General features: G+C 43.9%; 1 protein-coding gene across 1 annotated transcript in view; it reads right to left on the bottom strand.

Moving 5' to 3' along the window:
- The window catches only part of LOC121627241 (gamma-aminobutyric acid receptor subunit gamma-3-like), a 72,253-nt gene that overhangs the window by 32,529 nt on the left and 22,560 nt on the right, over positions 1-17,164 (bottom strand). Inside the window, exon 3 of the mRNA XM_041966034.1 lies at positions 15,100-15,167. Within this exon, the coding sequence (XP_041821968.1) occupies positions 15,100-15,167 (68 nt within the window). The remainder of the gene's footprint in view (positions 1-15,099; positions 15,168-17,164) is intronic.

Below are 17,164 nucleotides of genomic sequence, written 5' to 3'. Positions count from 1 at the left end.
CCCTTGCTACCGATCAGAGGCGCAGACTTTGGCAGCGTTCCATTGGAGTTCATTGATTTTGCACCCAAATTTTGATGTGATCGGACATTTGAGCTGCCATTCTAAACGCTTCCTGCACAGATGTTTCACATTAAAAGAGCGTCAATATTGCTCAAATTATGGCAACTATTGGATGGTTATACTGCTTACACATTAATGCATCAGGGATAATCATCCAATAATAAATTGCACAATGAGAGCTTTAACTTTGAGTACTTTAAATACGTTTTGCTGATATTCTTTTAATCATTTTGAATGCAGGAGCAATTGTACACTAAAGCAAAGGATCTGAGTTCTTCCTCCAGTCTCATGCCGACCTTCTGAATGAACTTACCCAAAAAGTCCCTTCAGCCTGCCATATTTCACCACTCTAACTCACTCATAATAGACTCCACTCTGCTTTGTTACTGATTAGAATCCAGTGTGCTCTGAAACACTGTCTTTATTCTATTATGCTTTGCAGTGAAGAGAATCTCAAACTTAAGCACAGATCACTGACTAATGTGTTTCTTCAGGCGAAACCGATGCCGCATCGTTGGTATAAATATTTATAGGTGAAATATTTATATCTCTCAGACCTTGGGAAATTGGTCGCTGGACTACATTTTCAATCCCTCAAGAGGAGGAAAAGAGATAAACATGAGGAGTGTTTGATTTCTCTGAGTCATATGTCCGTTTCTGTACTTCATCCATCGGCATTTAAATATGCAGTTCTACTCTCTGAGCCCTCACATCCACACCGCCAACCGCCCCTCCACCCCAAACAAACACAGTCACCCAGAATGCACTGTTGCTTCGTCCCGCAGGCGGCCTCGCAGCGGCGCTCCTTGTGACGGGCAGAAATCATGGTAAACACGACCATTCAACCGCCGCTCGGGGGTGGTGATGAACTTCTGTCGCATGTGTAATAAACAAAACGGTGCGTTACCTACGGATATGAGTGGCATTTCAAAGATTGCTTCTGTGTGTGTGTGTGTGTGTGTGTGAGCTAATTTCATAAACATGCTTTTGTCTCGTTCTTCCCGAAGAATCAAATAAAAAGACCCTTGAAAGAAAGAAAAGGAATGATTTGCAGAGCCGCCTGTTCGCTTGAAGTCTGTCTGCGAGGAGGGAAGCAGCAAGAAATGAAAAATGACGCAAAGTGTCTGCTGCGCTTCACTGAGCATCTGGCTTCAGGTACAACCGACACCTGTGTTTCTTTGTCTAACTCTAAGACGAATGATTTACTTTAGTCTGCATTGGTAATTGAGGCAGCAGTGGTGCCCATTCATCTGCTATTATTGCTGCTTGGAACATTTATGCTCCCCAGAGGATGAATCTTAACAGCTTTCGTGACCACTGACTTTTCCCTTTAGCACCATCATGAGTTGTGGTTTTGAGTGAAACGTTTCCATTAAATTGGACGTAGATGGACACCTGCAGCACAGGATTAGTTGCAATACTTCCCTGATAACTTAGGTTTCATGGTTGTATTTATTCAGTGATTTGTACTATAAAGCTATATTCCATTTTATGTCACCATTTTTAGATTTTTTTTTCAAAATCTCTGAATTTTCACATTTACAGCTCAAATACTGAGAAGAGATGTGCACAATGACTATGCGAACTGTACCGCACTGTTGTCTCTCTGTATGAGGCACGCAGTTCTCCTGCCTTATGGTAGGGGGCACTAGTGATTCCAGAGGTTCTTTTTATGACACCTCAGCTGCAGAATCATAGAATTAGTGACAGCAAGCTACAGTAAACAGCTAGCAAGTCAAGTGCAGCATTGAGTTTTTTCCTGTTGCTTGCTCTTATTTCCAAATGCAGGATTAAATATCTAAACTCTAATGAGTTTAATAAATCTAAATGATGAATAAGCTACTCTGTAGGGATCATGTTTGTAGATCTGACTGATGACGTCAGCGCCTCACCAGCCATGAAAGTTCTCTCTGCTGTACCTTGCGGTTGCTGCTAGCTGGCATGCTAACCAGCTAGCATTGTCGCTGTGAGCATTTCAGCCAATGCACCACTGTGCCTAAGTTGTAATAGAAATGAATGAATGAATGAATGAATACGAAGTGAAAATAGAAAAGTCTTCCATGATCTAAACAGCCAGGAAAAAGAGAAAGGGGTTTGTATGTGTGTGGATGTGATTAGTACTGAATGCAACATTAAAACCAAACCTACACCCTTGAATAATAAAAGTAAAGCAGTGATAATACTATTATCAGCAGCAGTAGCAGGATTTTAAAGTCCTCCGCTTTCAGGCAAACATGCACCTTTTCTTGTGCATCTCAAACAAGCAACATGTCCTTAAACATATTTTGATACCTCCAGCTTTTTTTTTTTCCCAGCGTCTTTGAACAGAATAGTCCATCAACGCCTGCTGCTCTCAATTAATTTAGATGCCGAGTTTCACTTCAAGCGCCAAATTTCTGTGTACGCTGATTCTGAGGGAAAAACAAGCGGAGGAGGAGAAAAGAAGAGGAGTTAGATAAGAGAGGAAGCAGTATGTGGAATCTAATAACGGCGAGGGAAGCGAAGAGGCGCGGGAATGAGAATCGAAAGGCTTGAGGAAGAGGAGCGTGGTGGAGAGGGAGGAAGAAAGGACTCACGGAGTCTTGTAGTTAATGCTACGTCAGCTAATCAACATCGACCCACTCTCAAAAGCACACTCAAACTGGTCACCAATCAGATTTGATGGAGACAGTAAGGCAGTGTCGTGCTTACATAACGCTGCAGCTGCCGGTTGTGCTTTGTTCCACCTGCCACACACCGGCCCCGATGATTGATATCTACCTCCAACACCCAGCTCCATCTGATCGACTCATTTCCATACACATCTTGCCTGGGTGCATTTTGTGTAGCTTCGTCTGTTCGTTCCTGTGCAGCCCTGGAGGGTTTTAGCGCTTGCACGGCGCGCTCCTGCTTGGGGAGCATCTTCAATGGTGCACCTACTCTACAACTGTGTCAGCAGAGAGCTTCAGTTCTGGATGATTCTGCAAAACTTTGACGGGATGCAAACTTAGATTTCCTACATAAGAACTGGACGAGCTACACACCCATCCACCATCCTGACCTCCACAATCTTTCTTCCTCGCTACACAAATAGCACGCTACACCCTGCGTTGGGTCTGATTATAAATTGTGAGGTTAAGAATCATCCAATCTGAATGCATTTCCCAGGAAAGTGGGCTATCCTGCCAAATATATGGGAGCATTTATGCAATAAAGGCTATAGGCTCATAAATCCCCTTCAGACATGCACCCCTTTACTTTAATCTGATGGCAGTTAACATAATGTTAATCTCATGTCCGAATAAGCATCCTGGTCATTTTTCTGTCCGTCAGATTAACGTAAAGGCTGCAGCAGCAGAGAGGGCGAGAGAGAGCTGTGTATCTTGCACTGCCTTGTAAGAAAATAATAAATGAACGTTTAATGAACTATGAAACACTGTGAAAGAGCCAATTATAAGTTGCTGAAGAGATTCTTCTCAGGCCAGATCCGACCAACTATCCCCTCGCGGTGCAGCTGGCGCAAAAGAGGCTAAAAAGCCCTTGAACGACCAAGCTGACCAAGACTCTCTCTCTGTATATTTTCAGTTATGAATGCCCTGAACTCTGCACATGTAGCTTGAGCGCGAATAGGAATTAAACAAGAGCCCCAGCTAATAGTCTCGTTCACTGTTTGGGCGCCGTTGGACTTAAAAAAGAATAAAAACTGAAATGTGATAATAAAACAGGCAGCCGAATTCGCTAACTAATAATTTCAATTTGATATGAAAATATACGAGTGGATTCGCTAATTCATTCACTGTGTCACTCACGCTCACAACAGCCATGAGTTAAGGCTTCAGCAAGTTTTGAGTGGAATTTTAAAAAGCTGCATTTTAAAGGGACAGTTCAAAAAATCAAATTTTATCATTTTTTTTAGCTGTTGCACTATTTATGCACCTTGATTGTTTTGGTGCGAGTTGCAGAGTTCTCGAAATCAGCTGCAGAAATGTGTACTTTCTCTTGAATGTAATGGAACTACACGTCACTCATTCTCATTCTAATACGGACATCGAACACTAATGTGAGTATGTGAAAATAAAATTGTGTGATAGCATGTTCATTTTCATTTTGACGCAAATAACATGTGCATAAATTAAAAATTATAATGCCTTGCGGAATGAAATTTTTTGCATCACTTTGCATTATTGTTTTAATTAAGTCACTGTGGGCTTCTATAGATGGGTTGATCTGTCCCTTTAACAGATAAATGGCGTCAGCAATGTTACGTATTTCATGTCTGAAAAGGGCTTAACTGAAAAAACATATTGGAAGCATGTCAATCACGGACTGGAGGACATTTATATTAGAGTAGATTTTAAGTTTCCACTATTAGATGCTATGTTTTTACAAAAACTGTGAAAGAGAGAAAGATTGGATTTTAAATCTTACACAGGGAGAGCAACAAGAGGATCAGTTTTGGCGGAGGTGAGCCGCGTCTGAGTGCCCTCTAGTTTCAACAGGTGTCACATTTTCAAAAAGGTCACATATGACAGTTATGTAAGGGGAAAAAAAAATCATTTTTAATGTTATTAGTCTGTTGCCAGGCTGCAGACGCTCCTCATCCAGCTGAGAGAATGTGATTAAGCGCAGTGAATGCCATTTCATTTTTCTAAATTAACTTACGGGGCCACCTTAATGATGTCTTGGTGCACAAGGCGAAGAACAGCGACCTTCTGCGCCGCAATCAGACAACCTTTTCCCCGCGTTTCTTTCGGCCTCGCTCTCCCTGCGCCCGAATTAGACGCATCATTGACAGTCGAGCACAGGAAAGCCGCAAAAAAAAACGCAAACCGGCCCGCCCACGCACCAAGACTACAGCACATTAAAAGGCACTTTAAAGTGACGTTTGACATCTGGAAAAAGCAGTACGAAGAATTCTCAGCCCGCACAGTTATTTTCCTCTGAATCGCATCGACGGCATGTTCAGCACTGCTCGGGCTGTTGTCACCTTCTGTGCTCTGAAATCCAGTCAAAACTGAATGGAGACGGCAGCCATTGTCTTTGCCGGCGAGACTGGTGTGTAAAACCAATGTTTATACTCCAAGATTTTGTATTAGTGTCAAAATCTTGATGGATTGAAGAGCTAGATCTTGATTAGAATTGAGGAACACTTCCAGGAAATGCATTCAGTGAACAAGTGGGTGTCAAGCAAATACACTGACCTGGACACTCCGGATGTGTTTAGTGTCCTGAATTGATTTCCACCCTCAGCGATGTGAAAATGGATTGATTACGAAGGCCCGACATGTGCTGATGCGTCTCGCTGGGCACGTGCCTTAATTCCTGAGTCAGAGCAAAGCAATGCGCCGTCACACAAGGTGTGAAGTGTCAGCTGGCACGCATTGCATAAACATGGACGGAACATGCTGTTTTTACACTGATCTCGTATGGCCGGACGTCAGCGCCAAGGGGTTCACGGAGTTTAATTGGTGGAACAAGCTCCGCTGAAATCCTTTGGTGGCTGAATTTGAATAAACCCACCCCACAAATGGCATCTTGTTGTTCTCAGTCCAACATGCACTCTCTTTTAGCTCTGTTTTTCGCTCGTGAGGGTAATGGCGGTCTGTTTAGCTGTTAAACGTGGCCAGCCAGTCGCTTTTTAAATAAATTTAGTGGAGTAAAAAGTACAGTAATGGCAAAATGGCATGGAGCACATTCCACTACTGGATATGTCTCTTTGTGTGTGTTGAGTCCACAGAATATTGTGCCGTGTTGGTCTCTGTTTGGCGCAGCGACAAAAAGTCACATCACGTGCAGCTTGAAAAGAAAGTCGGATCAAATGACGACAGTGATCCAAGCAAAAATATCTGCACCCGGGAAGCAAACTGATCCTTTAACACTAAGATACTGCCGAGTAATCGCTATCAGCAGTGCATAAAGCGCAAATGAGCAACGAATATTGAGCAGAAATGAAGGGGCGAGCAGAGGGAGGGAAACACAATGTTCCCTTTTAAGTCTGCGAGTCTCTTCTGAAAGTGGTCGAAGCCTTTGATGTATATTCCCCGCGTGTGTGTGTGTGCACGTGTGTGTTTACACATCACAGATAGATGGATCGCAGATAGATGCGCGTGTTAGTGAATTCCAGAGGCTTTGCTAAGATGGGGCGGTATTCAAGCCCAGCCCACGAATCTTCAGACTTTCACCTGCCAACTGCACCATTTTCCAGTTATTTCACAGTGAAATGAGAGCCGGGCGCGAGGCAGCGCGCTCTGCCAGAATGTTCCACGTTCCAGGAATCTAAACACACAAAATGACTGCAATCTGAGTTCTCGTTCACCTTCGTTGTTATTTTTCACTTCCAGCCGCAGGTGTAAAAGAAGAAAAAAAACAGATGAGAGGCTTGATGATGACGATGGAGCAGTTATGTGCCAGATCTTACGCCGCCAATTCTCTGTTCAAGTTTTGAATGTTTGCGGAGATGCTTCGCATGTCTGAGAGCGAATTACGACTTGGAGGCTTACCAGTTGGAGTCTATAAAAGCAAAGTAAGGTCACCCCCCTTTTGTTCTGTGCTCAGCCCAGCTTCCACATTAATATCACAGGGAGTGCATAGACCTGTGGTGTCTGGGAGCTGGTCTGGGATTTAGTCTTATTTATGAGGACTTAGACTGTTATAATCAGGTAAAGGTGTGCCTTGGAGACCCGAGGATATTCATAAAACATTCGGGGGCTTTATCCCAGTTAACAACGCCACTGGTGAATCTGCCTTTTTGTGTTTTTTTGTTGTTTGTGTAGCTTGTAAGTGGGCTAAGTGTCCCCGCCGCGAAAATAGCTTCATCTGTCTTTTCAGAGTCGAAGTTCAGGATGTCCTTCAATCTCTGTGGACTCAATTATTCAGTGAGTCTGTCCCCTGTTGCTGTTGTACCGAGGGTGCACGCTTTCATTCATTCTTTAAGTGCATGTACAGGTTGGGCCAGTTTGTTGGGAAGCCAAAAATTACAGCAGATGAATAAAACAAGGCTTAGAGATCCATGAGTCACAGGCCCAGCATGTACTGACCTTTGGGTTTGCAGAGGTAGCCATGTTTTTTCAAGGTATTACCGTTTGCTTGCATTTGGAGTCTATGAAATTGACTTCAAAGCAGCATTAAGCAGGCACACCTGTTTTATCAACCTTAATCACATAAGTGGAGCTGCAGGACGCAGAGCATCCCATCACCGCTGACTGAGATGCCAGGAATTCGACCTATCCCCCAAAATTAGGTTCGAGAAATGTCTCCGTTTGGAGGAAATGAAGGGTTGAAAGTTAAGAGTGGAAAACGGGGGAATACATTCGTAAACAGCTGCTTTGTTCTCCGGCCAAGAAAGCAGAGGAAAAGTGTTTTTGTGATCATGGTGCTTTGCACTGTATGCTTAAGTAGTTTAGTCCTTTTTCCATCTAAACCAAAGAAACAACCTGTGTAAGTTCAAATACACATTTTTTACTGGAGTGTTTTCAAATGATTGAGAGCTAACTTCATTTGCAACACTATCAAGAAAAAAGCAGCTCTGTGAGACTGTGCAAACTAGAACTTTGAGCTAAATGCTAATGTCAGCATCACAAGCTCATAATAGTCAAGTTTCCCTTTAAACATAATGCAGATTTTAACAGGATTAATACACGCTTCCATCCACTACTGCTGGAATTTTTCAGGGAGATAAAAGATCTGGTGGCGCTAATTCCCCAGTTAGGTCCCGTTAAAGCACATGAAAAGATAAATGTAATGATTCATCCGCACAGTATGTTTTTTTTCAATCGCACTTTGTTGCATTTTATTTTATTGAAACTTTTCCGCCTCAGCCAAGTGTGCAAACATTTTTTGTGATGTTTTATCTTTATTCCAGCTGTTTGGCAGTTGCACTCGGGTTTGCGCTTACAGACAGGTGGATGGAAATGCGTTTAATGGCAATGCTAATGTGCTGATGCAAAGCAAGTGCAGGTATTTTGTCAAAAAACCCAAACAATCGACCTGATGCTGATGCTGCGATTGCCAAAGCTGTTAGAATCCATCCTGAGAAGAACATGAATGTCTGAGCCAAATTTTATGACGATCCCTCCATTTGTTGTTGAGCAACTTCACTTAAAACGGATGTAAATTAGAAGGCTTGCTAACTCCAACACATTTACACATGTACTCACTAACTGATGCAGTCAGTAGGATTCCTCCTCTGGGGACCATGAATATGTTTACCAGCCTTAAGAGCAACATTCACTTCACTCTGAAGCAAAGCGGTGGACCAGCCAACAGACTGACACTGCCATCTCTAGAACCATGCTGCTAGCATGACCTTGTGATTACCCAGAGCAACGAAGCAGAAATGAAATGAAATTAAGAAAATTAAAAATGAAGTAAAATCAGTTCCCACGGCGCTGCGTCTGACCCAGCCATGAAAGAGACAGATTGCTCTCTCAGCGTTCAGAGAAAGCTGTGAAGAAAATATAAATGCGCCGTGAATTGACAGCACTCGATCGCAGCAAATTGAAAGCGAGGCTGCGCTGCATTGTGGCGACCTGCTCCGTGTTTTGGGTCAGTAATAACATCTTTGAAATGTGCGCGCTGACTAATAGATGTCGGATCTCTGTGCCAAGAAGACTGTGGGCTGTGATGGCGCGCCAATGGGAATAATAATCTGTCCTCTCTGTCTCTGACTCACTGACCCTCTTCATTCTTTCGTTTTCTTCTAATGATGGAATGATAAATGTGCTCATCGTCCATGCGTCTTTGGCTCAAGCGTTGGCTAATTCGGTTTGCTTGCCATCGCAAAGGACGACCTTGATTTCCACCAACAGCGAAGGAGCAAAGCTCGGCGAAAACTAAATAAATAAAGGATCTCGACAGGCAGAGGCGATCAAAGGCGAAGGAAAGGAAGCAGGAAGAAGTGTCTGGAATCACTCACTTTCAACTTGTACTTCAGTGGATTTACCAGCCCAAACAGGAGAAAGCACAAAGGAAAGATGCTCACATCCACACAAACGCACACAGATCTGCTTCTTTGTCTCGGACTTAGTGCGCAGAAAGACGAAAACACAGGCGGCTCAAACCTCACAGACGGAGGCAGAGATGCTTTGAAATATCACATCTGTCAAACGGGGACTCTTTCTCCTGGCCGGGGTGGACGTCTCGTCAGAGGCTATTCATGTAAACACATTTGTCTGGGCTAATGTAGATGGCTGCCTGCACTGGATGTATCAATCCCTCTCCGCTGACCAGAGACCAGTTCAGACTGACATGTGAGGAAAAATGCTTTTGACAGATCAAGAAATAACATACAGATAATATCATGAATGTGCGTGATTGAGAATCCTTTTATATGTATTTTTCTCTTTCGTCGGGCTCCAATTCACTCACTGACAATAAAAACCACAGGATGTATTGAGAACAATAAAACCTGTCCAGTGAACCTATTGCACAACACGGCACTGCATCCTCCATAATTAGTTTGTTATTCTCCTTGCATTTGGATGAGCTTCATCCCGTGTGCGTGCACACAGACTGTCTGCTGCTGTTTTCCAACGCTGCTCTTCAATCGTCCTTTGTTTGACGAGCATGAAAAGAGTCAGGGGCGCACGAAAGTGGCGGAAGCTGTTGCTAACAAACACGGTGGTTAAGCTGAAAAGTCCAGTCGCCCACTCGCTAACCCAAGCCGAATGAATACTCGTCTGTCGGCCCTGGTGGGCATACAGATGTGAAAGGTGAGCCAGAGCCAGCTGTTGACCTGTGGAAGGAGGCAGCTGATCTGGGAGGGCTGCGATTCATCTTCATCATCGACCATGCAGGAAGCTGAAGTGGAGGACAGCGAGGAAGCTTGTGTTTTTTAAGATGTTCGAGGAGCACCAAACACTGTCTCCTGGTACTCACCAGAGTACCTGATTAAAATAGCTACGTGCACCCCTTACATAGCACAGCTTTACATCATCATACCCTTAATTTGCCACTGGGATGAGGCACTAAATGAACTGTGAGCGTTGTAGTCAAAACATTTCTTTCTAATTGGAAAAGTGTATGTTTTCAATGTGAATGCGCTAGAAAGAAACAACCCAGCTGCAACACAAACTGTCACTCGGCCGCACACAGCAGCCCGACGCGTCCACAGAAGTTGATGATCTGCTTTGACACTTCAGATGGCAGCGCTGAAGAGCCTACACTGATGAGTAAAGGAAGCGTTTCCTCTCTGGCCGACGGCAGCAAGTGATGGCCGGGGCTGCGGTGCGGATGATGGCGCCTGTTCTAGCACAGCCCGGTCTCCCGAAAATTACCATAATTTCCGAATGATTCGCAACGGCAAACACATTCTGCATGGCACTCAGCTCATAATTGCAGGGTGAAACCGAAGCTAAATAGATCAAATACATGCAGAGTGACAAAAACATGAACCTCGGGTGGGACCTTGATGCAGACTTTCAGGTATGAAAGCACCCTCAGGCGAAAAAGAGTAGTGCATTGTGCAGAAAGTGCAACACATCAAGTTGTGACTTCCTTTCCCCTGCCTCCATTTCATTTCTCAGGCAATTAACAGAGAATCACAGTTTCTCTTGGTTTGACGTAATCCGTGTGTTTCATGGACAGAGCATGGACAGAGCAGGTGGTCCTAGTATTTGCCACACCTGGTTCGCACTCAGGCAGGCTCAATGGCAAAGCAGCAAATTCAAGATGCCAGCCGCTCACTGGCTGGAGCGTAGACAAACGCAGAAGTCCATCGTATCAATGTCAGAGTGTGTCCGTCTTTGTCTGTCAATTTACCAGCCGTGTTATCTGACTCTCCCAGCGCTTTCGCTCGACCTTAATGCCGCTAATGCTGCTTAACCACTCAACCATTCATCGCAGTATGTCCTAAATTACTGTCGGCTTCATTTGGCATTGCATCATCCCAGCCAGTGGCCATTACCGTTGTAGCAAATGAGGAAAGATAATGTGTTTTGTTCAAAAGCAGATGAGGAGCGTCCTGGGGTTTGGTCGCTGACTACGTCGCAGCACCGGAGACAATCGCTGTGTGTGGATGATCAATACGGATCATGCATCTAAAAGAGGCCCCAGGGAATTGACCTGGTTTTTCATGTGGAAGTCACACACACACACCCCTGAAGTTCAGAGGGAGAGAACAGGCTAAATGGAGGTCTCAGACCAAATGATGGATGGCACTCAAGCAAGAGGAGAAATGCTGTACAGTGTGAATGCGGTGCTTTGGGGGGAAAAAAGAAAGAAACAAGTAAAAAAAAAAAAAAAAAAAAACAGGGTCAGGCCGAGCCACGCCAGGCCGCGCTAAAGAAGAAAACACAGAGGCGGACAGAGATAAAAGAGCTGTGACTTTCCAGCCCAGGCAACCCCGGGGGCGGCTGGGGGATTCACATTCCACTGCCCAGCGTCCATCGGCCCTGACAGGGCGAGGCCAATCAGGGAGGAAAATCACTGGAATGTCACCGCGGGAGCCTGTTCTCCACTGGAACAAAGTTTGGCCGGGCCTCACTGACCCACTACAGGCTGCAGGAGTTTTTAAATCACAACAACTATATTTTTAAATGATGGTGTGTGTGTGTGTAGCTCTCTCCCTCTCAAATTTGACTTAAAAGGAAGCAAAAATGTGCAACAGTACAATGTAAAATTAGGAGATTTTCTCACTTCTAATGAACGCTAGAATAAACAGTATTTGCATAGCTAGCTGCAGTCCTCAATAGAAACAAGGACATCCTGAAACAGCTCGACTCCAAGTGCATGTAATTCCATGAGTTATTTCCACAAGTACACCGATTTTTCTGTCCTTGTAACTCATGCATCTGTTGTGCCTTTGCTTTAATTCAGCGCTGCAGCAGGAATATGTAGGGCTTAGCAACAAGGACAAGATTTCCTGCATCCTCCTCACTGTCCGTCCTCATCCCAAAACGATTTTTTGATTTTTCCACTTGTATTGCCCTTGGAGGTTTTTCTTGATAAGAGTGGATCTGACGAAAAAAGCAACAATAAAAGTTAAAGTTTGGAAAAAAAAAAACATTGTTATGCACTGTTTAATAAGAGTTTAACAGTCAAAAACTCTGCATGAGCTAGTGTGGGTGTGATCTGATTTAAATGTGCTACAACAACCCACCGACTGTAATCAGATTTTGATTCAAATGGTGCATAGAAGTATTTGATGTCATCTTTTTCCTCCTGAGCCCTGTCCAATGCAAACCAGCGAGATGGGCACAAACGAGAACACAAATACAGAGATCAGCAAAGCTGGGCTGAACCTTGGCCGAAAATTGTGTGCTCGTGTCGGATACGATCACTTACAGTCAGAAGATGATGGAGAAAAGATGTTTTCAGGGCTTTAAAGCCGCTGATGGAAGCAATTTGTTCAGATCAAGGAATCTAAATCCAACCCTGCCCTCTCGGCTAATGTGCACCCCATGGCCTAGTGCTTGGTCCCCTACTTTGTTCATAGATGCTCAAACTGTACACTAGCAGAGCTCCTCGGTAGCGGCGTCACGATCTTACCGCTAAATCTGCTCAATTTTGATTGGAGAGCCAAAGGTAACGTCAGGTCCTTTTGTCGATCTCTGTTGCTCTGTAAGCTTCTGAGCGGCTTTAGTGCGTAATAAAAGCATTTTACTGGTTTTATCTGCAGTGTCGATTGATGTCTTTTGTAAGCAGATTTATAATAAAGGAAGGAAGCCATCACGGTAAAATAAGCCTCAAGAGCCTCCTGTTTACTGGCTGAATGGCTCTGCAGGGGCTGGAGTTGGAGTAATGACCAGGTTTGCTGTACATTATTAGGAAAGCTCTGTTCAATAAAATGCAATCCGACACAGTAGCCATGTAACAGATAATATCTTTGTTAAGATTTGTCTTTTGGGACAAACATTCTGTGCTTTTGGCTTTATAGCGTTTCAGACTTGTTGTCTAATGTGTGAAAATTAATTTTGTTCTCTCAATTAGTGTAGTAACAACCCTCAAGATGTATGGAATCAAACCCCATTTTAATTCTCTTCATGATCTGCGTTTTTCCTGCAATGGCCTATAGAGAGTGCATTGACATGAGAATTTCATTGTAGTTCCTAGTTACCGCTCTATATTGTAGGTGTTTTGTTCGTGGCGGGGTCCGCCATTCCTGCGATGGATTCAGGTTGCCTTCAGATGCACGAAGGAAATATAAGCCTGTGATTTAGTATCTATCTATTTAATCTCATTGATATCATCTCCAATGTTTATTGTTCAGTCTTTACATTAAAGCCATTCAAGTGGCTAAACACGGGGTGGCGTTAATTGCTGAGAAGTCAGATTGTGGTTGCTCATAGCTCGTTGGAACTATTATTGTTCGTTCTGAGAGCTGCAGTGTTCGACCACGCGTCCTGCTGCCACTGTGACCACAGGTGTCATCACGTGAACCAGGATTTAGGCATTCAGGATTACACCTTTTCGTGTGACCCTGGTTGGTATTCCGTTCAGTCGTGTCAGGCCAAGTCAGTTTTATGCATGCAGCCCAATATCGCAAATCACAAACCTGCCCAAAGGGGCTTTACAATCTGTTCAGCATACAACACCCTCTATCCTAAGGCCCTGGATTCAAATAAGGAGAAACTTGGACCGGCCGGCATACAATAGATGTTCTGTGCAGGTCGCAGTTTGGTAATCTTGCTGCCCTCCCTCTCACTCTCTCCCTCATGTGAATGGATTAATGATGGGTCAGGAAAATACAACCAATCGCACCATCGGCACTGAGTACAAAGTTCACAGTGTTGTAGCTCCTCAGAGTACAAAAACAACTGCAAATTGAATTCATGCAACTTTACTTTGAGAGGAATCCTAAATGTCCTCTGCTAAATGACTGCATAGTAATGAACTGGGATAACATTATTAGGGTTAATTTTAGACAGCTGTGTACAGTTGCACTCATTTAAAATGCATTAGACTAAGCCAAACCTTTATCTGAATAATGTGATAAACAGGCTTGCTTTGTTACCTGCCAGCAAGTTGCATCATTTTCAAAGATTAAATTAATTAATTTCTAGCAAGTAGCAATAATAAGAACATTAAATGGCAAAGACATGCACGGCATTATGCATAATATACAGGAATGACATTTAGTGCAGCGCGCTCATTTATTGTTCTTTTAATTTACTTCTGAATGACCTGATGTAATCTTGCATAATATAGGTTGCAGGATAGCAGCGACAGTCAAAAAAAAAAAGAGGCTAAATTGCTTTTATATCTGGAAATATTAAATGTTGCCAGGCAACAGTCCCTCCTCAACATCTGGCGATCTGGTAAGTTCAGAGATAAAACGCTTTCATTATCACGTCGAGCTCATCAAATATTTGCAAAGCAATACATTTATGATGTTTTGAGAGCGGTTTTCAAGCAGAACAAACGATGCCGCGTTTGGGTGTATTGACAGCCACTGAAGGGACCCTTTGCACTGTACATAAGACAAGGCTGCATCCATTTAGTTTACTGCACTTCATTCAAGGCCGAGCAACATACTGCTTATGCTTTATGCTTTTCTATTTGTAAAGAAGCATTTTTCTCATCACAAAGCATCAGGCTTTGAGTTTCAGCGTTATATGTTTGATGGCATCTTATGAGGCCTTCCATAATGAAATATGCATTCATCCATGTCCTGGAGTTTTTCTAAAAACATTTTTCCGTCTAGTCAAACTTTGTTCTGGGGATTGCCACAAAAAGATCCAGTCACTAAATCGAGCTAAAAAGTAGACACACTGAAAGAAAATAACACGCCGTTATGCCCAAGCCTAAGAGGAGGTCCTCTCCCCTCCGCAGAGACGCAGCTGTCCGACTCGATAGTGGAGAGCTTTCATAGCAGAATTTCGATTACTCTCCTGGGTGTTGAAACTCAGTCATTTGCTTAATCCGAGCTGATCCACGGGACGTGAACAAAGCGTCCACACCTGCCTTTCCTCAGCGCGGAAACAGCTGTGGTGGCGCACATGACCCCCAAACGCAGCGTGAGTGATGGCAGCGTTCATTTATGATGATGCTAATGTCGGACAATGGGCGCGTGCCTGACTCGGGGAGGGGGGAGAAAGCGAGAGAGCGAATGCTTTGACTCACCATATCGATGGATGACACAGGCCCGATGCTGTTGACATATATGCCCACATCGATGACTGTCGGCTTCACTGAAAGAGAGAAAGGGAAGAAGAAGAGTGAGTGATGGACACATGTGAGATTTATACATGCAGTCATTCTATTTTTGTCATTTGTCAGTGATTTCAGCTTGCAGTTATGCATGACTGAACCTGAATGTGTCCCTGGCCAAAAAAAATCAAATCAACAATCGAGTTTAAAGCAACGCCTATTATCATTTAATGTCACCTTGGCGGATAAAGCGAGCCTATTTCCTTTTCTGATGAAGAAACAGCCGTCCAGCCATCCAGAGGAAAGATTTACTTGTGGAATCAGAAAAGCTCCACTGTGCTTCCTGGAGCAGTTACTGTGTTACCATGGCAATTAATAGCATTTCCAGTCAGTATGTAGGATCTTGGCTAGTTTTGCTTGGCAACGACATGCAGGTTGGTTCTAAGAAGCAAACACTGGAGCATCAGAAACGTGTCTTTGTTTCATGATTGTAAAACAGGGAAAGAGACTTTTCTCACTGCATCATCTACATGTCTCGCTAACACACCTACACTGCAACCCGTTACAAGATGTGTCACATGACATGGCCTGTCGCCATGTGTGATGTATTTTAGCCGTGATGGTCTGGTCCACCGGTCTGGACTGAAATATCTCAAAATCTATTATGGGCCACTTTTGTGCAGACATTCGTGGTCCACAGTGGATAAATCGATCCCCTGACATTTCCTGTAGCGCCACCATTGGCAGTTCTGGTTTCTGTACCTTCAGAGTGAGCTGTGCTAAAATCTGATAAATTGCCTCGAGTGATGTCACTTGAGTCCGCTTCAGTTGGAGCTGAAGACTCTGGGGCGTGGGGTTAAAAAGAAGTGAGCTGACCACTCCTCAAGGCTCACAGCTTGAGGCCAAATTAGCTGATAAAACCCGAATCTCAGGCCTTACTATCGGTGATGAGTTGCATTATGGGTAGTGTTTGCATCAGCAATATCTGGATATTTACGTAGCATGATATTCATGGGTTGTCGTGGCTGCAAAGTAGCAAATGCAAAGCATTTTCATTTTGCACATATTAGCAGGCTGACATTAGCATTTAGCTTCAAGGACAGCTGAGGACAAGCTGCTAGCATGGCTGTTGAGTCTGGGTTGGGAGGAAAGTGAACAAAAAACATAAAAACATCCCGTCTTGACCGAAACAAATAATCATTGGGTCAATTTGTCTCAGTGAATGCCATTAAAGGGCAGGATCACTCTTTTTCATCTTAATATAATAATAACGTGCCCATATGTACATCACACTCTTCACAGCGTAGCCTGTACGATAGCTATTCACATCTGTGATTGGACATAGACTAGACACACACATGTTTTCTGCCTTAAGAGTGCTGCTGAATGCAACAACTGCAGAGTAGTTAGAACAAGTGTAAATGCAGGCTGAGTTTTGGTTACAGCACGCATTTTTAGGCGAAGCACTGTGCAGGGGTGCGAGCTCTTGGGTGAGATAGTGTTGCAGTTAGTTTGTATCATTTTGCAGGATTGCGACCAGCAGATTGGACTGTCTGGAATCTAAAGCCTGACAGGGTTCGATGAAGTGGTGTAATCTCTGCGATCAGATATCTGCATGTGGATGCAGAATCTGGAGGCAAGGGAGGAGATTTTTGGTATCAGAGGCATTCCGGTTTCTGTTTGTAGCCTGTTTGTAGTCCAAGTAGCAATGACCGATCGTGTTTGAGGAGGCTTTGGTTGCATGCGGGTAAATAGTGTAGAGAGCAAAAGAGGTAGAGTGCGTTGGCCAAAACGACATCTGGACCTAGTCTAAAGTTGCTAATCGGACCGTAAACAATGACTGTCACATGAAAGATGAAGACTTGGCACAGATATCCTCTCACTTCACCACGAGGATGAAACCGTTGGCCATTGACCCCAGAGGCTAAACTGTTGTCAGGTGATTGCCGACAGGTTCCAATATTGAGTGGTCTTTTTGTTCAGCACAATTCAATTATGATGGTTTCCATAATGTTACACTCGTTGCTACCTTGCCCTG

Source organism: Chelmon rostratus, chromosome 24, assembly GCF_017976325.1.
Source record: "Chelmon rostratus isolate fCheRos1 chromosome 24, fCheRos1.pri, whole genome shotgun sequence".
NCBI lineage: Eukaryota > Metazoa > Chordata > Actinopteri > Chaetodontiformes > Chaetodontidae > Chelmon > Chelmon rostratus.
Note: the sequence above shows the minus strand (reverse complement) of the source record. Positions and strands in the feature narration are given on the sequence as shown.